General features: G+C 32.6%; 1 protein-coding gene across 15 annotated transcripts in view; it reads left to right on the forward strand.

The window, feature by feature from the left end:
• Positions 1-24,006, forward strand: part of LOC145241450 (mitogen-activated protein kinase kinase kinase 15-like) — a 391,615-nt gene that overhangs the window by 142,484 nt on the left and 225,125 nt on the right. For all 15 annotated transcript variants that reach the window (XM_080104421.1, XM_080104425.1, XM_080104411.1 and 12 more), the window contains 2 exons: positions 7,331-7,487; positions 12,287-12,503. In XM_080104421.1, the coding sequence (XP_079960547.1) occupies positions 7,331-7,487; positions 12,287-12,503 (374 nt within the window). The remainder of the gene's footprint in view (positions 1-7,330; positions 7,488-12,286; positions 12,504-24,006) is intronic.

Genomic DNA, 24,006 nt, shown 5'->3' on the forward strand with positions numbered 1-24,006 from the left:
TCTATTCAGAGAAATAATTCCAGATGATGCAGAATGCTATTATCTTATTAAACAGAAAGTTGCCATCACATTGATTATTGATTAAACCATATTGTTATGAAACTATAACTCATTTTTTTAATGTGTTTTAATCTCTATTTATAAAATTATCGGATGGAAATATCTTCCAAAACTTTCAATTTTCTATTACCTGAGGCTTTAAGAATCTTGAAGTTAGTTTTGATGACTTTTTATTTCAGTTTAAATGCTTCCAAATTTCTTGCAAATTTTTTAAAGATCGCAAAGTAAATCATTCTTTATTTTCAACTATTAACACAATATTAAAATGTCTGAATTGTTTATGAAGTGACTGAAATGCATTCTAATTATCTGGTCCTCATTCCACAGAAATGGATTCACTAATCCTCTCTCTATTTCCTCATCAGAAATGAAAAACTCAGTTACATGTTTTTCTGAGTTAACAAAACTAATTAATTTGTTAAGAAACGAGCACATGAAATGACACACCATTTACATTTATTTCACCCAGTTGTACTAGTTCATTGTATAACTTAAACTACATTTTCATGTTATTTTTAGATCATTCCTATCTTGTTTCTGAGTTCTCATATAACATGGGAGAAACATGGGAGGCAACTCTGTTATGATCGAAATCTACTACTATAAAAGTAAAAACATATTAAGGCAAATTATTACGTTTCTGAATTTTTGAGAAATATGAATAAGGCAAATTAGTCTATTGTATTAATCTGTTGTCTGATTTTTGTTGATTACTTTTTAAAAAAAATTTTCTTTTGCAAATATTTGTTTTCTGATTTTGAAGGATTTTATTTTATAAATAAAATATTTCTTGCCACCTAAACTTGGAGTTGAAAGAAAGATCAAAAAATAAAATCAGTGTTCAGTAAAAATGAAATTGTACAGATTAAACATAATAGGGGCATTTCCAATAAAATGAAAGTTGCTACCAGACCAGTAGCAGAAGCTTGTATTGAAACGATCGAACTACGAAAGATACTGAAGAAACAACTTATATATAATCATATTTCATTGACTGTTTTTAATTTGCAGAAATATTTCATTTTGGCCTGTAAATAATGTTGAATCATTCAGAGCCTTCCTCTCAATGACATTTTTGTGTATTGGCTGCTGTCACTGATGTGAAGCCTTGTTATATGAATTGCGTTTCAATTAAATGAACTGTTTAATAAAATCCAAAAAGCTGAATATTTAATGAGTGTTTCATGTCTAAGTTATGTGAAAACATGCTTTTATCCAAAAATTTTCCTCCTGCATGTATATAATTATACAGTGAGCATTTGCTATTATACTACAATATGATATTTTGTTTTACCCAGAACCACATGTAGAGCTTCTTTCCAATTCATCCATTGTTCTTGTTGTGCATGTTGGATTCTTTTTACAAGCTCTTTACTTTCCTCTCTGCTCCTTTTTTCCTGAATGACTAGATCTTAGTGATCTTTGACAAAAGCCATGAACCATCTTTGAATGATTTTCAGCCCAGATCTTCCTGTTTAAGCAAGTCTGATGATTTCTCTAAGAGCTAGGTTTTTTTTAGTCTCATTTATAGCATCTTGGACTCTTCACTTCCTTCCTGTCTTTATCACCATATCTTTGGAATCGTCCAGTATCATCTAGAATCTGACCTTTCCAGCTTTGAATTCTGCTACAGTAGATTTGAGCAGTAATTTTAATTTGTCCTATTTGATAATACTGGAGTTAAACCCATCTATTTTCTCATATATCTTCTGATCTTTGCTTCTATTGCTCCAACTGTACTTATAATGATTTTGTGAACATTGCTCAGTTAGCACGAAGGCGTTTGCTGACTATGACTCTTTTTCAGCCTTTAATTCCAAGCTGGCTTAGCAGCTGACATAAAGCCTGCAAAGAAACTCTTTGCCCCAATTTCAACAGCTTGAAGTATTGCACTATAACCATCACACGAGTCCGTTTTCTCTTTAAGTCTTTGTAGTTCTCAATCTTATATTGGTGTTGTTTTTCTACTTGACTCTTATGCTTGTTTTTGACAACAAATCAATGACTGGCTATTGCCCTCTTTTCAATTATAATGTTAGAGTAATTATTGTGTCAGCCAAGGAGATATGCAGGTACCATCCAATTGTCATTTGGTTTAATAATATTTTGACCAGATACTAATAATTCGTCAGCTGTACTTTTAAATCCGGTCCACATCTTTCCTTCTTCTGCAAAAAACATTTGGGTCTATCTTAACTGTAGCAAAAAACCTTTGGGTTTATCTTAACTGTAGCAGTCAGTTAATTTAGTAACTACTGCCATCTAGTGCCACTGCGTATATTGCCTATTAACAAGGGCCACTCTGCAAAAACTAGATGTTCGATTATGTGTCCTTTTTCCTTAGCTAAAGGACAGGTCAAATTGTCCTTCTTCCATTTGACAAGGTTGATCATTGATGGAAGCACTTAAATGCAGCATATTGTGAAGTTCCACCTAAGCGGTGCTATTTGCCAAATATCATTCTATGTAATGGATCTTTGTATAGCTACTTCCCAATTCGTCCATTATCTTTGTTGTACCTGTTGGATTCTTTTTATGAGCCCTCTATTCTCTTCTTTGCTCCTTTTTTCCTAAATGACTAGATCTTGGCAATCTTTGACTGAAGCCATGAATCATCTTAGAATGCTGGTTATTCCCAACCCTGGCCTTCCTATCTGAACAAGTCTGATGATTTCCTTAAGAGCTAGTTATTTTTTAGTCTCACTTATAGTGCCTTGGATTTTCACGCCTTCAATCTCTCTTTGTGACATCTACCCATTATATCAGTATCTTCATCAGTACTTCTGATACAGTAGGGATTTTCTGACCACCCATTGCAAAGCACATATCCTGATGTACCTTCCCCTTTCTGAGAAAGAGGCTTCTGAAATGCATACGTTTGAAGGTCATTCTAGACCAGATCATTTATCACACTGAATAAGTTGCATGTCCTGGTTTCTTTTAATAAGATCATAGTATTGCCTGTGAAAGCCTCCAGTGGTGGCATTTGCATTCTCTAGTAGGGTTGCATTGCTTTCTGTTGCTTTGAGCGTTATCTGCATCTCTAAAACAAAACATATAGTCGACACTGTACATTCTGTTGAAACTTCTATCTCGAGTCTTATCCATTTTGTGGTATAATTATTTGTGGTAAACTACATATGAAACCAATCAAAATATGTTGCATGCATTTTGCATATTCCCTGTAGGATATGGTGCATCTGAAGGGGCAGTTGTCTCATTTGATGAAACATAGACCCATGTGCATCAACAAAATTGAGTGATATTACATCCAGGTCAATCTTGCTAACTCTCAATCTTTGGATAGCTTCTAATATCATGCATCCAGGCAACCTGCAATTTCAAGGACATCAATTGTTGATATATCCATTTGAAAGTAGGTATTTGGTTAGTCTTAAAGCCATTACTGCCAAAAATATTTTCTTTCTCGATTTAGAAGTGAAATTGGGTGAAATTGGTTTATGGCTTCTGTGTTATCTTCTTTGGGTAAGTTATTGAAGCATTTTAGGGTATCTGTTGTAGCCCAGTGCTAATTCATTTTTAGCTTTGTTAGCATGTCTTAGCACTTTGTGTGTGATTATGTTCATGTTAAACTTTGTATAAGGAACTTTTGGCTATATCAGCTTACTCTTTTGTTTCAGTGGCATGTGCCATTTTTAGTGAGAGTATGTCTGTCTTAAGTGCGTTTCTAAGATGCCCTGTTCTGTTTTTAGCATTCCTAATTTTGGCTGGTTGAAAAGACTTCTTGCATATTTATATATTTCTAGAATAAACTGTTGGTACTCTATTCTCTCACTGTTGTTTTGACTAATCCCAAAACTGCCTGCCTGTGGAACACTGTTTTGCTGTCCTGCTTTTCGGTTGAATACAACATGGTAGCCTTCAAATCCAATGTAAACAAGTTCTTGTTGAGCCGTCCCCGTAATCAAATTCTACCCAATTTACACCATTAACGATTTCTACACCTTACATTCATTAACCATTATCCTTGAGTGGCCTTCGGGCCTTGATAAGTGATGAATTCCCCCCCCCCCCCCCCAAAAAAAAAAAAAAAAAAAATTCTGCTGAGCATTGTGTTTGTTGTTGAGATCTTTCCAGATCTTTAATAGACCTTCCAGGTTTGTATTACTATACACATAGATTCGAAAAGTTGTCATAAAAAAATATATAACAAATAAATGTTATGAAAAAATATACAAAATACTGTTAGAAACTCGCTCAATATATGTTGCCGTGACATAGGCTATCATATATTAGGTGGGTTTTTAACAGTATTTTGTATAATCTTTTATTTTTAACCCATTTTTCCAACTTACCATGTTCAACAGAGAGTCCAGTGCCATTTTAAATTTTCAAATACATTGGTAAACACTGTATGTTTTTCGAGCTGAATAAACATGTTACATTAAATAAAAACACTGAAAATTATCCAGTTAGGTAGAAAAGTAACTTATCTTGCCTTTGATAACATTCATTTATGTTTTTTTGACAACTTTTTCGAATCTGTGTATATAATAATACAAACCCAACTTTCCTTCTCATAGGGATTGGAGATACAAAGTTGTCTTTTCAAGTATCTCTTCTCATTTCTTGGGTATCCCATCTACTGGGATTTGTTTTACTTGACTATTGCATCAGTCAATTTTCTCACGGTACAATGTCAAGCAAATCCAATATATAGAATTCTTCAAAACGTTGATCATATTTCCTGATAATCATAGAATATTGTCAAATAAATTGTCTTGTATATCAACACCAGAGAAATTATTGATATTTAAAGATCCAAACCATTATTTGAAGAAAAAAAAAAAAATATCAAGGAAATTTGCTATAATCAGACAAAAAATTAATATGGTAGACTAACTTGCCTTGTCACCCTTTGGGAAATCAAACAAACTAGTTGATCAAATTTTACAGCCATTTTGGAAGCTAACCGTTTCAATCATCAAAGCTAGTTATGGTACAAAGTGATATATAAACAGATTTTTTTTTCTAGGCGTATTTTTAAATCTAAACCAAATTTTTATTAAAATAATTTTTTTTTATGGAGATAAGACATGAAACCACTCAATGTAAACTGCTATAAAAAAATTACTTCAAAGTCCCAAAACCAATGATTAGTGCTAGATGAATAGATTTTGATCTAGAAAACAGCAGTTCTTCCCACTTTGTCAGAAACATTGCTCATGGAATGTGAGGGCTAAAGGACAAAATAAGGTAAACACGATTTATGAGGCTGCCGAAAGTATACCAAATGGTCACTTTCTGCTCTCCTAAAACGATCTTGTTTAACCATTTTAATAGAGCTTGCTCTATACATACATAAATAGTGATCGCTGTCTTTATTATTAGACCCAAAATGTGAAAGCTGTCTGATGGATTCAAAAAGGAAGTCAAAACAAGAAATTTTTTTTTTTTTTTTTTTAAATTCCAACACTTTATTATGGTAGAATGCTGCTATTCTCCTGATACACTAAGCTTTATTTATACAGTTAACGCTTCAGCCCCTGCAGGAGTGAGCAAAAGATAGAACATCTCACTTCAATCTGACTTCTGCCCCCCCCCTGCTCCCACGATTCTCTTTCGATTGGTAACCATTATTGTTTTCTTCCAGAAATCTGCATACCTCAAAAGGCAAGCAAAAAAATGTTTTTCATTTTCATCACAACCGTGGAATTATCAAAGTAACCACAGTCGCATTCCCAACAAGACATCTAACCTACCTCTTACTTACATCTTGTTACCATCTCGATTATAATTCTTATTCACTATCCAGCTTCTCCAATCACTTCAGGTGATCATGTTACACATGCTCAAATATTTTTTGCGTACAGATTTTCGCTAAATTATAAGTTTTAGAAATATATGGGCTGAAAGATAAATGTGACTGCCTCAGTGGAACAAAGAACACACACAACTTTTAAATTGAAGCACATTTATATAAGACATGCTGGAGGTAAAAGAGATGTTGTTTTGCAAATGGTTGATATCTACGGGACTAATTTATGAAGTTTTAATGCTTTTGTACAAATTGCAGTTTTAAAGTTATCTATTATATAAATCTCACCTGTCTGTTTAAATGTATGTATATATGTTTGTATGTCTGCCTAAAACTTTCGACAGAGGTGATGGATTTTCAAGAGATCAGTATTGTTCTGAAGCTCGACCCTTCGGATGATAAATATCGAAAAATTGGCTAAATAATTTCTTCACCCTCAACTGGGCAGTTTTGTACAGGGACGGGTTGGATTTTCTGACGCCATTTCTGCCAGTCATCTTTTGTTTTCGATTGACTACGCTAATTTTGAACGCTTTAGACTTCTGTTCACATCGTGGAGCATCGGTAAGACGTCAGATTTTCTTTCACCTTCTTTTCCATCTTCGCGTTACGGGTTCGAGCCTGCCTGCCTGCCACCACTTTTTTTTTGCTCAACACACACCTCCAAACACCCAGGCAACACCGGGCGCCCAGGCTAGTTCCATATAATTCTGTCGATATATTTATGAGAATAAAATATCTTTGAAGGAGGCCATATTTTGTTGCTACATCCGGCTTCCACACACATTCTGAATATTTGTTATAGGAATTGGGAATGTCCATCTTGTTTCTATGAAAGTCAGACAAAAAAAGAAAGAATCTTTAAATGCATGCAGATTCTTCAACCAAGCTTGTTTTACTAGGTGGCTTGTGATTGGTTCTTTCCTGGTGCGCCATAAACATCGTTACAAATTGGATCAGTTCAAAGGAAGATAACTCTAAATGAGTTAATAGATATTATCTTTGATAATATCATATACTACGTATGTAAAATGTGTGGTACAGTTATTGAGTGTGTATGTGGAGTTATTCATCTGGACGTATTTTTGTTTGTTTCCTTTTCCAGATGTTGACTGGCTTTGATGATATATCTTAAGTCATCTTGAACAAGCTCGAGTATTTTCGTTTTTTGTTTTTTTTTCTTCAGAAACTGAGACGTGTGTATGCGAGAATTATGTTTTTTTTAAACAGTTCACTTCTTGTAAGTATGAAAAAAAAATACTCGCGTTTGTTCTAAAAGACTTAAGATATATTATCAAAGCCAGTCAACATCTGGAAAAGGAAACAAACACAAACACGTGCAAATAAATAACTTTGCAATGTACATACAATGTGTGGCACAGTTATTGAGCAAAGAGCTTTAAGCTCTATTTTAAAAATAGTTTGGTTATTTTTGAAAATTGTTTTATTTTTATTTTTTGTTGCTAAATACTTTTTAAAAATTTCTTTCAGCATCAACGTCGGCTGGAACAGCCGCCTCTACAGGCGCGATGCCTAAAGTGTCCAGAGGTCGACAGATGACCATTGTATGCATCATCAACTTGGAATCGGCAACACCTGATTCAGCTCGAAGTAAAGCTTATGCTGATATACTGAAAGCCTGTCAACGGTGAGATTTTTCAATTTTCAAAAGCAAAACCTTTTCAGTTTTTTTTTTTTTTTTTTTTTTTTTACATAGGCATCACCACATTATCAAGGCCCAGAGGCCACTCAAGGATAAGGGTTAAAGCGTGTACAGTAGAAATTGGACAATATAGTAATCATTAGTAATGAAAATTTGGTAAATTTGATAACTTATATGGAACGGCTCATCAAGAACTTATTTACGTTAGACTTGAAGACAACCATATTGTAGTCAGCCGGAAAGCAGGAAAACGGAAGACAATTCCACAGGCGTGCAGTTCTAAGAAAGAAGCTTTGTTCATGGAATCTACGTTTAGGTTTAGGCACAGATAAAGAGTGGGGGAAATTATTGATAGTGTTTACAGCTAGACGAGTGTTTCTTGTGAAAGTTTGGCGAGGGGGGACCATAGATTGAAGCTCAGTCGAACACTTTCCATGAAAATAACGATACATCAGAGACAAACTCGCAACATCTCTTCTGTGAGATAGAGGTTGCAAGGAGGAGAAAAGGACATCTCCTACGAGGCTACGAAGTCTATTTTGAACTCTATCAAGGCAGGACAAGTCCTTTCTAGCAGCTCCTGCCCAGATGTGGCAACAGTATTCCATCATTGGACGTACCTGGCTCTTATATAGATAGAGAATAGCATCAGCAGTGAGATATCTACCGGATCGATAGAAAGATCCCACCATTTTTCCAGCGGCCTTGGTAACAGATTTGATATACGTGTTCCATTTAAGATCAGGAGTAATGGTCAAGCCCAGAAGCTTGTCAAAACTTGAGGCCTCCTGAAGACGAGAGCCATTCATTTCAATTGATGACAAATATGGATTAGAATGTTGATGATGTAAAGAGAGAAGCTTGGTTTTAGATGCATTAAAAGTAACCAGCCACTCCTTTCCCCATTGTACTACGTGCTCAAGATCAGAGGAGAGAGAATTGGAGAGAACTTGGTCGTTTACTGTCTTAGATGTGCTACCATAAATGGTAGTGTCGTCAGCATAAATGTCTACAAATGATGTAAGGATATGATTTGGAAGATCATTAATGTAGATCAGGAAGAGAGTTGGGCCCAGGATGGATCCCTGAGGGACACCGGCATTAATACTGTGAGCTTCTTTTTCTTTTAAATAATCTGTAGAGAAAAATGTGAAGAGTGCGAAAATTACTTCCCTCAAAAATGCCCACATGTCTGCGTATCTTGTAGGGTTCAGTTGCTGAACAATAGAAAAAAATAAGGCATAATGGTAATGTCCAGTTAATTTATCTTCAACGCGCTCACAAACTTACGCAAATTCTCACTGATCATATGTAAATAAGATGCTGAATAAAAAAACCCTGTTTTTCAGAGACTGAGCTCATTAAGATTTTGGAGTAGTGGTGACAACAATGTATCAAATTTAACCTGGATATTTTTAGTTGAAAGTTCAGAATAGTTAAGTCTGTTTTGGAAAGTGCAGAATAGTTAACAATCTGTTTTGGAAAGTTCAGAATAGTTAACAATCTGTTTTGGAAATTGCAGAATAGTTAACAATCTGTTTTGGAAATTGCAGAATAGTTAACAATCTGTTTTGGAAAGTTCAGAATAGTTAACAATCTGTTTTGGAAATTGCAGAATAGTTAACAATCTGTTTTGGAAAGTGCAGAATAGTTAACAATCTGTTTCGGAAAGTGCAGAATAGTTAACAATCTGTTTTGGAAAGTTCAGAATAGTTAACAATCTGTTTTGGAAAGTTCAGAATAGTTAACAATCTGTTTTGGAAAGTTCAGAATAGTTAACAATCTGTTTTGGAAAGTGCAGAATAGTTAACAATCTGTTTTGGAAAGTGCAGAATAGTTAACAATCTGTTTTGGAAAGTGCAGAATAGTTAACAATCTGTTTTGGAAAGTGCAGAATAGTTAACAATCTGTTTTGGAAAGTGCAGAATAGTTAACAATCTGTTTTGGAAAGTGCAGAATAGTTAACAATCTGTTTTGGAAAGTGCAGAATAGTTAACAATTAATACTTTAATGGCATAGTCTATAATATACAGTCAAAATGCATGACTCATAAAACCATGAACAGTCCCGACCCTGTCGGTGGGGCATTAGAATACGCCGACTGCCCCCCTGCAGAGGGTAAAAGTCCCTCAATGGGGGTCCTGGATATGACCTTAAACTATATCCAGTGGTGAGGCCCCAGCTTGTGGGCTTTGGGGAGTGTGGAGCCACCCTTTAATTACCATTGCTCCCAGGTCCACTCTGACCCGGAGTGGTAGTACCTGTTAGGGTCCCAACTATGGGTTAAATAGAAACCGACGCGAAAACAACAAATATATTCTATTAAAAAAATTTTTCTTCAAAATCTTTGGATTCGGCATTAAATAACCCGAAAAGGGTTGATATGCCGTAAAACAAAAACAACCAACCAACCATAAACAGTCCCTTAATCCTCAGGGGTCATGAGGTGCTGCATTATTTCATGCAGCATGTCTTGGGCAAGAATAGCGTGGTGGTACCCATCCCTCCTCAGGCAAACCTTAGGTAAAATTTTATTCATCAACGTAACCTCCTTCTAGTGTGATATACTGGTTCAAATGCTTCTCTAATAATTCAAGACCTTTTTTGTGGCATGATTTGTCTTTAGTCATCAGAAAAGCCTCAGTTTCTCAAATCACTTTGTTATTGGAGCCAAATCTCTTTTCCTGCACCATTTTGTATGAGAACTGCAAGCAACTAGTAATTAGTGGAGGCCAGACTTTGGAAATAGTGTGATTGAGGAAGCATAAAAGCAGATAATGTCCTTGACTGAGAATAGAAGGAAAAAATATTTTTAGCTGACCTTTTCAACTTCTAGATTACTTCTACGTTGTTAGCATTATGTTTTCATTTTCAGAAATATTCTTCATGTGGGTCTTTTATGTCTGCCTCCCACTTTCTTTTTACCCCAGTCTTCATTATTTATATGCATGCATACTTTAATTCACAGTCTTTTCTCTTTCAATGTTGACTAACACCATTGTTTCTCTTTGTCGTTGTTGTTTGTCTTCAATCGTCTCATTTGTTTAGTTATACCAATAAGACTTCTTTTCATGCAGAAAGGATACAAGGAAACGTTTGCTGAGAGTTTCTTAAAGGTTTAATTTTTGGAGAGAATTGACTTACATCCGAGAGAGAATAACATTCTCCATGTTAATTTACTTAAATCTTTGGATGATGTGTAAACATATCTTCGAGGTAAAATTTTGCATTTGGCAATTATGAAAGTTTCTTACAGTATTATTGGTGGTGTGTTTCCATAGACAATCGATTTAAAAATCTTTATTTTACTTCAACTTGGCAAACATTACATCATCAATCATCTTCACTCGTACCATTTTGTTGAACTGATTCGACCTCTCGTTTTGGCGAACTGACTCGACCTTGCGTTTTGGCGAACTGACTCGACCTTGCGTTTTGGCGAACTGACTCGACCATGCGTTTTGGCGAAGTGACTCGACCTTGCGTTTTGGCGAAGTGATTCGACCTCGCGTTTTGGCAAAGTGATTTCAACCTCGCATTTTGGCGAAGTGATTTGACCTTGCGTTTTGTCAGCCATCCATCATTTAACTCTGAGAATGATTGTGTTTGACAGATTTGGGTTAACATGCCATGCACTAAATGTGCCCCTTGTCAAAATTCATACTAGCTGACCATATCGCCATTGACACAGGGTCCCTTATATATAACACTATGACTATAACAGAGCCAAAGCAATAACAAAAATATCTAGATAAAAGTAGCATAAATTTTTTATTTATTTTTTTTAATGTACGAATGGGTTACAACTTATCAAGACCCAAAAGATGAGAATTAATAATTTGTCAGATGAACAAATATCCTGAGGATGAAGATGATGGTTGAAACTGGACCTAATTGGCTTATATATGAGAATGGCCCAGCAAGAATTTAACATTTGATTTGAAAAGATCATGTTGTAATCAGCTAGGAAGCATTCTCGTAGTATTGTTGTAGAGATGGGTAGTTTTTGGTAAGAAACTCTGCTAATGGAAATTCCACTTAGCTCCACGTACAAGGAAGAAGGTAAGAAAATTCTTTACAGTAGTTGTAGCTGGACGAGTTTAGTTGTATTAAAATTCTGAATTTGATGAGGATTGGTTATTCGTATTATTTGGATTCTTCGGACTACTGTTTTCATCTTGAGTCTCATTTGAGTACTTGGAAAAAATCAGTTGTAAAAGCGATATTCTTCTGAAGGTTGAAGGTTCAATTCTCAGTGTGGGCGACCAAAAAATACAATGGTGAATTACTTAAGGTTATGAAAATGACACTCAAGATGAGAACATTAGTCCGAAAAATCCAAATAATATCATGTAGAGTGAATGAAATGAGTAGTGGGAGGAAAGGTAACATTGGGAATGTCCAGTTACAGCTGATGGAACAAGAACATACTACCCCCATGAAGTAAATAAAGGGTTTTGTTCGAAATTCTGTCCAAATTACTGAGTTCAACAGGAACATTCCCGAGTTTGACATCTGAAGGTTGGAGATTACATTGACAGAAACGTGAAAATGGCATTCAAGATGAGAACAGTGATCCGATGAATCCAAATAATACGTTTAGTTATGAATATTTTAGGGGGAAGGGGCAGAGATTGGATATGTTTTTTTTTGTTTTTTTTCCTGAATAGAAAATGTCTTTTTTTACTCATTTAAAAAACATTTTTAAATTTGAATATTTTCAGAAAACTATTTTTTTCCATTAAAATGCTTTTTCTTTTTTTTTTTTTTTGTGTTAACTACAGACTGAAGGCAACCCTTGATATGGTGCCATTCAAAAAACTTGATTTCGGCGAGACCTCTGCTCTGGAAACATTTTACAATGCAGATGTAGTAATTGTTGATATTTCTACTCGGATAATCCAGGCATTGGCGTACCATGTGGGTGTTCGTCACAGTATGGGTATGAAGCATAATATCATTATCTCTTGTGAAACAGATCCAGAAATCACCACTTTCAAGGTAAGTCTTTTATCGTGACTATTCTTATTATTTAATAGTCAGAATCTCAATTGAACTTAAATAAATTGAAACAGGAACTCAGAAAGCTGGTTTTATTTTTTCATTACTTTTACATGAGCAAGTCAATCTTCAAAGGAAGAAAATTAAAAAAAAAAAAAGAAAGAGAGATGTAAGGCCTAGATTATATATTTGTCCCTCATTACATTGTCAAACGGAGATATGTAGTCTCATGACTCAATTATTTTCTTGTTCATTAATTCAATATTAAGAACAAGCAAAAGTTATAGTCTGTTGATTTAGAATGCCAAACTGATGATTTAATATAATTAAATTTATGCTCATTTTTGCATTGAATACTAATCCTTATTAATCCATAATTAATGTATATCAAACAGATAACATAAAACTTAGTTCGCTGCACCTTATCATAAAGATTCATACAAAATTTTAGTCAGATGAGCCCAGTAATTTCTGACAGATAGTAGAATAGACAGACAGAGGGAAATATAATATTGATTACTAGCTGGGTGCTTGGCATTGCTTGATTGTAAAATAAGCTTAAATGTGATATTTTAATTTCATATTTATTATTATAATCAATTCTCTATCGATTATTAGATATTATATTATACCCAATATATAGTTATGATTTCAAAAGTAAAAAAAAACAAAACAAAAATAAACTCTTGCGTGCCATCAGCTAGAATTTAAACCAAAATATATAGCGCTCCATCCTTATTCGTTACTGTTTAAGCTATTATCAGATGGATAAGAAATAATTAAAAATTAACTGACTTAAGTGTATAAATGTATATATTTGCATATGCATATAAATGTTTAGTTGATTTAGGCTTACAAAGTTCCAATTTTTTTTTTCAGTTTTGACCTTTTAGCAGCTATTTTTACTGGCTAAAACCCATAAAAGAACAGTCCACAAAAAATGCAATCATTTTCACCCGCCTTGTGCTGCTCTGCGACCTTGCATCTCAAAAATAATAAAAACGGATATAGCGAGTTTTATAAATTAGATTATTTACTTATTAGGAGTTTTCATAGGAATCATTATCGATGATCGCTCATGGACGACTTTCTCTAGGATTTGAGTGTCATTAAGCCTCTACAGGATTCTAGTGTTCTTTGTGCCATTTCAGTGGAAGTGTGGATGGTTCTTTCCCTCGTCAGCATTTTCATCTTCTCAAACCTTTCATTACTGCTTTCTCTGATACCAAGCTATGTTGGTGCTTCCACATTTTTTATCTCTATTAATAAATCTATCAAACCTGTATGTGTATTTCTTGCCTAAATGTAACTTTGCTAAATACACACTGACTTATTTTTAAATTTTTATTTAGTAGGGCTACCTAGTATTGCCTAGAGGAGTAGTAATTCATTTTTATCTATAATAATTGATTTTCTACTGTTGTCATGTGTCAGGTAAATCGTACTGTAAAAATCGAAACAACTAATTGAAGTAAATCTTCACAAACAAAAAAAAAAATGTCAGGTAAATCTTACGAAACAAATATGCGAGTAAATTTTACAACCAAAATGATACATATGAAGTTTCATAAAAGAAAAACAAAAGAATCTGTTATCTCTCTCTCTCTCTCTCTCTCTCTCTCTCTATATATATATATATATATATATATATATATATATATATATATATATATAACTGTCTATCTATCTCTCTTTCTTTCAATCTCCCTCTCGCTCTTTAACTGCCTCTCTACCTCTTTATATATCTCTCTACATTTTTATCTCTTTCTGTGTGTGTATGTGTGTATATATATATATATATATATATATATATATATGTCTGTTTCTCTCTTTATCTTTTTCTTTCTTTCTATTTGTACCTTTCACTTTTTCTCTCTCATATAATAAATATATATATATATATATATATATATATATATATATATATATATATATAATCTTTATACCTCTCTATCCCTCTACCTACCTTTTTCCTGAAACTGTAATATTAAATAAATGTCCATGTAGATTGATTTCTATTTTAGTCACAAGATATTTTAAGAATAAGGGAATATTTTTGTGTATATTAATGGGTGAAAAACCTTCTTTCCAATAATTTTTTGCTTGCTCGATTGTAAAATATGTATAAATATTATATTTTAATTCATGCAGATTTCATATTTATTATAGAACCAATTCTTTAGTGATTTCCAAAGTTTTTTTAAAAATGACTTGGGTGCCATCAACCAGAATCAAAACTAACTCCAGCCTTATCCATTAGCGTATAACCTATACGCATATGAAAACTGCAATAACTAACATTTTTTCCCCTATAACTGTTATTAACGCATGCGCAGAAATAAATTGGTATAGTCAACTTATGCGAAGCCAAGGTCAATGTTTTATTTTCAATTTTGACCCCTTAGCAGCTATTTTACTGGCTAGAAATCAAATCGAAAGTGCTCCACACGTTCAAATACCTTATATATCAAGTTTACAATCTGGAGACCAAAAATTCAGAGAGGAGTTTGGTAGACTTTTTCAGACACATACAGCCATGGTGTTAAAATATTTTTGGAGTATAATGAGGTGTGATCCCGCATAGTCGGGAGATTCTACTTATAAACGATGCTGTTGGGAAATAACAAATCGAATTAATTCACGTTCTATCAACCAATCAGAAACGAGAATTGCTCCATAAATATTAAACCTTTCTGTAACAATTTCACATATGTTTTCTCCGACTCAACACGGGAAGAATCTTTTGCTCTGTGGATTCCAACTCAAGAACTGTTCTGTCTACTGCAAACCAGTCACCTCCCAGGACTTGTGTAGAACAACGAACCATTGGAAACTGTTCTGAAACTAAACATGGCTTACACTTCTAGACAAGGTCACTTATATGATTAAAAAAAAAAACATGCTTTTGTTAAAACTTTTTTATCCTAAATGCTTTGCAATTATGCATGATATAGAAAATATACATGAAATAGAACTGGGCATAATAGTTAAATGAAACCAATCATCCAATAAGAAACCATAAAAATGAATAATTAATTAATTAAAGTTCGTTTTTGAAAGGATTATGCAAACTAGTTGACCTTTCTTTATTTTCATACATATCTATGACTGAGTGTATTAAGAACTTCGTTTTAATAATTCTTAAATGGAAAAAGTAGGATTTTAATATCAATGTATGGTAGTGTTTTCCGTATTTGTAGCATTGATTGAATTTTAAATTGAAATACGCATGAAATACATTTGAAAGCCGGCATTTCAAAAGCAGCACTGCAGATAACTGCACGCAGACTCTTCATTAATTTTTTTTTCTTAAACTTAACATCATGGTGAGGAAAAATATATAAAATTCTGATGAAGGAGTATAACTCCGAAATATATTTATTTTAAACAATACTTGTTTATTTTTCATAATATTGCATTGTAATTCGGCTCTCAAATGTATTTCATACATATTTCAGTTTAAAATTCAAATTCAATCAACACTTCTAACACTTCCCTGAATTATTATTCTATGCTATCCTTATTGTTATCAGTTATTATTACGATTAAGCTTTCCTTTCTTGCTCATAAAAATAAATTTGCATGTGTGATTATATTTTCCTTTTTTATTATCAGTTATTACTAAGATTAAGCCTCCCTCTTTTTTTGTTACTCATAAAAATAAGTTTGCATACATAAAGCAAGCCAGGCACACACATGTATTCACTTTTATTCATCAAATATCAATGGAAATCAAAAATAAAATTGAGGGAAAACTAATACAATTTAAAAATTCCTATTTAAAGAAAAATGACAAATATAGGTATTTTGAATCATTTTTTCCCCCTCAACTCTCCACTCAGTAATATGTCACTGTCTGGGATATGTCGGGTGAATACAGCTATTAGTAGCAGTAATAGTGATGGTGATACTGAACCACGAACAATATTTGTTCATTATGTAATGCTTTTATATTATTCTTTACAATGAGTACTTTCATTTTCAACCTTACTCAATATGGGACATGTGACACTCCATTTTTGTTGGTTTAAAATTTTTCCCAGATTGAATTTTCTAAATTCCAATGCAGTACAACCTATGAACATTCTTTTGTAAAGATCAAACTAGATTTGTCTTCTAAAAGTATGTTAATCAATTTAAAAAAAAAAAACCCAACAAAACAAAACAAAAAAAAAAACAGATGGAAACGCAATTTAATAGGAGGGCGAAAATTGAATTCCCATGAAGTTTTCAACTTTGATGAAAGCCCAATATTAAGTACATTTTATTGATGAGTGATAATTTTTCTTCAAAATGAGGTTCCTTTTATATGCATGCAGATAGATTATACTGGGAAGCTCCACCATGACCAGGAGAGGACTTTAATGGCTGCCCAAGATCAAGACTTGATGATCACTCAGCAATGACAAGTACAAGTTCTGCAACACAGAACTAGGAGTCTGAGCCACCTCACATAAGGTCCTCCTACTGTACAATGCAGTACATAAACATCTCCACTGGATCATCTGTAAAAGTTGAATGATCAGCAGCAAGTGCTGGGAACATGTATCAGAAAAAATAGCTGGAAAAAAAGTCATACACAATTCACTATAATTATTCAATTCCTACAGCTGTATATCTAGGAAACAGAGCTATTGGACCTGGCATAGTGATATGGGACAAGAAAGAGAAAGAAGCAACCTTAGTAGAAGTTAGTATTCTGAGCTGAGAGGTACTAATATAACGAAATGTACAACGTGAAACGAAATTGGAATCTTAAGATCTCCATCATTCTAGTAATTATAGGAACAACTGAACTTATGAAAAACGATTTAAAAAAAAACTATAAATATATCCGATAAACCAATTGTAAACAATTGCACTTAAAAGAGTTCGGTTAGAATCTTAGAAAAATCTCTGTTGGAATCTCTTCTATAGTTAAAACTTAAAAATATAAAACCTCTTCGTAAAAAAAGCAAAAAACTGTAACATTTAAAAAAATAAATCGCATGTTATTGAAAATAGTAACAACGTTGCCTATAAAAAACAGTATTAATAACACAAGAGAAAGCATTGTCCATTTATAAAAAGGAAAGATTCAATTTTGTTTGTATCCAAATTTTATCTAAGAAGCCAAAAAAAAAAAAAATGAGTAATGATAATTTGAAATTAGAGAATTTATTTATCTTTAAAGTTTTTTTACAAACATGTTTTACAATATTTTTTTTTTAAATTATATAAAGATTAGACACAAGTCTAAAATGGTTGGGATGGGAGGGAGTGTTAGGGTTTGCCCACTTCGCCTATTCCTTAAACTAATTTCATTCAGTATATGGACTTAAACTATCTAAAAAAAAAAAATCCTCAAATTGTTCTTCATGTAAATTTTATTTATTCATTTTATGTATTTATTTATTTATTTTTAATTTAATTTATTTATAAAAAATTTTTTTAAAGTGATTTCACTGTATTCATCCATTTTGGCTGGTTTGTGAGTTTACTTTTTTTTCTTTACAGCAAGTATGTTCTTGAGAGAGGTTAGGGAGGTATTCTGCATGTGAAGCCCTGTTTTTGTTGGTTTTAACTTTTTCTCCTTTGGATTGATTTTTAAATTCTCATGCAATACAATCTCTCAAATTCCAAAATCTTAGCAGACAGACGCTAGGGAAAACATTCTAGAGAAAGTTTGTTTTTTTTAAATTCTTATCTAGGATATATACTTGAAGTAATGGAAACTTTAATTTCTGCAAATATAAAATTAAAAAGCAAAAATGTCAGACTTGTCATCAGTTGTTGAACCATCCCAAACTTTAAGTTCGTACTGTTTTCATGACCTAGTGACAAATAATCAAGAAATGGCAATATTTGAATATAAGTTCTCAGCCATAGCATATTCTCTCCACTTGTTGGTTTAAATAGGAAAAAAATTCTCCCCTTTTTCCTTATCCCCCTCCTTTCCCCCTTTTTTTATTGCAGGCTATAATAATTGGATGCAAAAGTCAAATGTATATATTAAAATTATATATATATATATATATATATATATATATATATATATATATATATATACTAGCAAAAGTACCCGTCGTTGACTGGGTTCAAAAACAGCCTACAGAAAATGTAATCTGATTTCTGAAAGTATGATATTTTCTGAAAAGAAAGGGTTGTAAAGAGATAGCTTTGAATTTGAGGGTATCAAAACCAAAGCAAAATATGATGAAAGTAAAAATAAAATAGATAAACCCCATAATTTATTATACCATACCTGTTCACACTAGAACACTTATCACAATATTCTGTGGATCTATATTAAAAAAACCTTGTTAAACTTTGTGACATATTCTATGTGGGTCAGGTAAGAACGAACACCCCATAATTTTATTATACCATATTTCTTCAAACTGAAACATATAAAAGTATACTCATGCAGATAGATAGGAAAAGTTTTTATTAAAGTTTGTGCCTATTTCCATCATATGGAGGCCAGGCGCGAATGCAGACCCCACAATTTTATTATACCATCCCTATTTAAGTTAAAACATACTTATCAAAGTATTCTTATGTACATCTATATCAAAAACACTTGTAAACGTTTTTTTTTTATTTTTAAATTTTTTATTTCCATACTTTATGGACCAGGCACGTACGCAGACCCCACAATTTTAATGAACCACCGTTCTGCCAGATCAAACATACCCATTCCTGTGTCTTGATACATCTATCATTATATGTAATCAGTTTTTTAAAATAGTCAACCATATAGGAGCCTATTCGTGACCAGACACACACATTTAGCTTTGTATATATATATATATATATATATATATATTATTTTAATGGAATTAGAACAACATTCTAAAGAGCGGAGTTTATTTTAATGTATTAGTAAATGCATTAATACAATTAAAAGAAAACAGTGCTCGTTGTAATCTAGATATATAATAAGCTCGATAGGCATAGATATCCTAGAGCTATTTAAATATTGAGTAAAATGATTCATAATTTATAATTAAAAATCGCTTCCAATTGATTTTGTTTGTTCTTCCTTCGACTTTTAATTATAAATTATGAATCATTTTATTCATATATGTAGTCATCCACATACAGTACTGTTTCGCTGTTTCACAGCTCATGAGTGTGGCTATATGACATAATCATGTTGACACACCAGTTCCAATTAGATCACCGAAGTTAAGCAACATTGAGCCTAGTTAGTATTAAAATGGGTGATCATTTAGGAATTCCAGGTGCTGTATGTGCTCTCTGTTATCTCTGCATTTTTTCCGATCATCCTTACTACTGGACTTAAGCAGTGCCGATTCAGGAGAGGTGTGGTTCGAGATTATGCAGCCCTTGCCTCACAATTATGTGCACAACCACCATTACAGGAGGGTATTCATTGTCTTTTGAGACTAAACGGAGGTGTTACACACACACACACACACACACACACACATATATATATATATATATATATATATATATATATATATATATAGAAAGAGAGAGAGAGAATAAGTTAAGCGGATAATGAGTAAAGTTATATAGGAACTTTATTACATTATCATGTCAATAAGGGTTACAAAAAGAGGAATAAGGTGAAAACCTCTTTAGGCCATAGCATTTCAAAGCTAAATGCTTCTCGTCACAAGAGGAGAAAAAGCCGGTATTACACAAATGTAAAGGCAAAATGACAACACTGACTTTGAAAACACCCAGACTAGAGATGGAAAACATTTTTAGATTAGAATCGGAAAAATTTTTCTACAAGGGCAGTAATATGATATATATTACATATCTATAGTTTTTGACCTTGAAGTGGTATTAAATTTTTTTTTTTAAACTCTATGCAGTGTTGTCTGAACAATTTCCTTTAAAAACATGGATTCATTCTTTAAAGTAAATATATATATTTTTTTTTACAAGGTGGTCATCACTTATCAAAGTCCGGAAGCCACTTGGGGATAAGGGTTATTGCATGTACAGTACGTTAGTGTTGAGATTTGACCGGAAATATCAGGCACACGGGTGGGTTCGTGAACAATCTGGGTGAGGTCATAGGCAATGGTGAAATCTTGACAAAACGTCCTCTCATCATCTGTTTTGTTCAAGTGGGTCAGCCATTCCACATTGTGGACATTGAAGTCGCCACAAATGTGGATGTCATATATATATATATAGTGCAAGTGTATGAAAAGTTCTATCAGATGAATAAATGCAAAGGTTTTTTCTATTTATCCTAAATATATTACCATCAAACTGATCATTTAATTTTAATGAGAAAAGAATCTTTTGAAATCTCATAGAGAAATCACCAACCCCCTCAAACAGAACTTACCATTCCTCAGGTTCTAAATGATGCTGGATTAGAGCTGAGAGGCAAAAATATAATGAAATGTACAACATGAAAAGAAATTGGAATCTTAGGAAGATCTCCGTCATTCTAGTAATTATAGGAACAACTGAACTCGTGAAAAAAAATTTCAAAATCTACAAAAATATCTGATAAACCAATTGCAAACAATTGCACTTAAAAGGGTTGGGTTAGAATCTTTAAAAAAAATCTCTGTCGGAATATCTTCTATAGTTAAAACAAGATTAGAAATTTAAAAATAAAAAAATCTTAGGGGGAAAAAAACTGCAACATTAAAAAATAAATTGCTTGCTATTGCAAATAGTAACTTAAAGTAGCCTATAAAAAAAAAGTATTAATGATACAAGAGAAAGCATTGTCCTTTTATAAAAAGGAAAGATTCAATTTTGTTTGTATCCAAATTTTATCCAAGCAGCAAAAAAAAATTTAAAAAATGAGTAATGATGATTTGAAATTAGAGAATTTATTTATCTTTAAAGATTTTTTTACAAAAATGTTTTACAATAATTTTTTTTTTAATTATATAATGATTAGGCACAAGTCTAAAATGGTTGGGATGGAAGGTAGTGTTAGGGTTTGTCCACTTTGTCTATTCCTTAAACTAATTTTATTCAGTATATGGACTTAAACTATCTTAAAAAAAAAAATGAATAAATAAAAAAGTAAATTTCCAAATTGTTTTTGAAATGAACTTTATTCATTCATTTTCATTTTATTTATTTTTTAATTTAATTTATTTATTAAAAAAAAAATTTAAGATTATTTCACTGTATTTATCCATTTTGGCTGGTTTGCGAGTTTTTTTGTTGTTTTTTTTTTTTTTTTTTTACAGCAAGTATTTTCATTCAGTTGAATGTTGTGGGGAGAGGTTAGGGAGGGGAGGTATTTTGCATGTGAAGCTCTGGTTTTTTTTTTTTTTTTTTTTTTTGGTTTTAACTTTTTCTCCCTTGGATTGAATTTTTAAATTCTCATGCAATACAGTCTCTCAAATTCCAAAATCTTGGGAAGTGGTGGACGGACACTAGAGAAAACATTCTACAGAAAGTTTTTTTGTTTTTTTAATTCTTATCTAGAATGGACGCTTGTGAAAACATTCTAGGAAGTTTTTTGTTTTTTTTTAAATTCTTATCTAGGATATATACTTGAAGTAATGGAAACTTTAATTTCTGCAAATATAAAATTAAAAAGCAAAAATAATGTCAGACTTGTCATCAGTTGTTGAACCATCCCAAACTTTAAGTTCGTACTGTTTTCATGACCTAGTAACAAATAATCAAGAAATGGCGATATTTGAATATAAGTTCTCAGCCATAGCATATTCTCTCCACTTGTTGGTTTAAATAGGAAAAAAATTAGGGCAGTAATGATTGCCATTTGTGTAAAAGCATTGTTCTACTTTTAATTAAATTAAGCTCTCTTGTTAGTTGGTAATATGAAAAATAGTTTAAAACCTTGTAATTTGCAACATTTTATGACTAGGTGCTATGTCTGATTGCTGTTCAAGTTGTCAGTCCGGATTCCAATTTCAGCCTCAAACAAACAGAAAGGGACAGAGAGAGAATATGTTAAAAAGATAATGAGTAAAGTTATAGAGGTACTTTATTACATTATCAAGTCAATAAGAGTTACAAAAAGGAGAATTAGGTGGAAACCTCTTTAGGTCATAACATTTCAAAGCTAATGCTTCTCGTCAGAATAGAAGAAAAAGCCGGCATTACACAAATGTAAAGGTAAAATGACAGCACCGACTTTGAGAACATTGAGATGGAAAAATTTTTGACATTAGAATTTGAAAAAAAAAATTTACAAGGGGAAATATGATGGGGATATATATATATTGTGGGCAATAGAACATGGGCTTTTAAGTTTACTTGCAACAGCTTTGTAACTCTCATTTCACTTATTTTGTTCTATAGTTCTTTCATTCTATGAGTGATGTTTCTGCCAAAAGGGGAAGAATTGCTTTTTCTGAGTTGGAATCTATTTATATTAATATAACACTTATTGCTGGTAGTTTTTGATCTTGAAGTGATGTTAATTTTTTTTTTTTTTTTAACTCTTTACATCCAGTATTGTTTGGACAATTTCCTTAAAAAACAAAATGGATTTAGTTTTCAAAGTAAATATATAGTGCAAGTGTATGAAACGTTAAGTTCTATCAGATGAATAAATGTGAAGGCTTTTTTTCTACTGATCCTAAATATATTACCATCAAACTGATCATTTAATTTTAATGATAAAAGAATCTTTTGAAATCACCAACTCTCTCAAACAGAACTTACGATTCTTCGTTTGCATTAAAAAATATATTTTCTTATAAATCAATATTCACCACATAAGGATGATAGTATGAAAAAATTGATTATTTAATTTTGGAACATTTGGTTGGCTTTTGAACTGACAAGATTGAAATAATGAAATAAGTTGGCACACTTGTTTCACTGTTGTCGCAGTCTAAAAAAATAATGTGATCAGTAATCAGTGAACGATTTCTTATTCACTTCTTTCCAACCATCTCAAAAATGTTCTCAATACATCGATTTCTATTTGACACAAATGTATGTCTTCATTCTGCCATCAACATAATTTGACTCTATAGTCTCTTGCTAGCACACATATGCAATTCACATATTGTTCAACTACTTGGCATCTTGAAATTATGGACAAGCCGCCGATTAGCGTAATGGTTGACTGTCGTACAGGTGGTTGGGGTTCAATCCTGGCTTGCGGTAGTTGCCTGTCTATCTGCACTGATTAGCTGTGAAACAATGAAACACTACTGTATGTGGATGACTATAATGCTCCTTATCTTGAGTTGAGCATGTTGATAAGTGATACATGAATTACCATTAGTGTATAAAGCGATGCTCTTTGTGTAAACAAATCAAGCGTAGGTATTTCGGACGATGTCAAAACATTGTTAATTTACAACTCGCACAGCAGCCGCCAATTAGCATAATGGTTAGGAGCCTTGACTGTTGTACAGGCGATTGGGTTTCAATCCTGGCTTGCGGTTGTTGCCTGTTTAGCCGCACTGATGAGCTGTGAAACAGCGAAACAGTACTTATGTGGATGACTATATATATATATATATATATATATATATATATATATATATATATATATATATTTATATATTATAGGATTAAA

The sequence above is a fragment of the Euprymna scolopes genome, chromosome 20 (genome assembly GCF_053919585.1).
Source record: "Euprymna scolopes isolate OS-2025 chromosome 20, ASM5391958v1, whole genome shotgun sequence".
NCBI lineage: Eukaryota > Metazoa > Mollusca > Cephalopoda > Sepiida > Sepiolidae > Euprymna > Euprymna scolopes.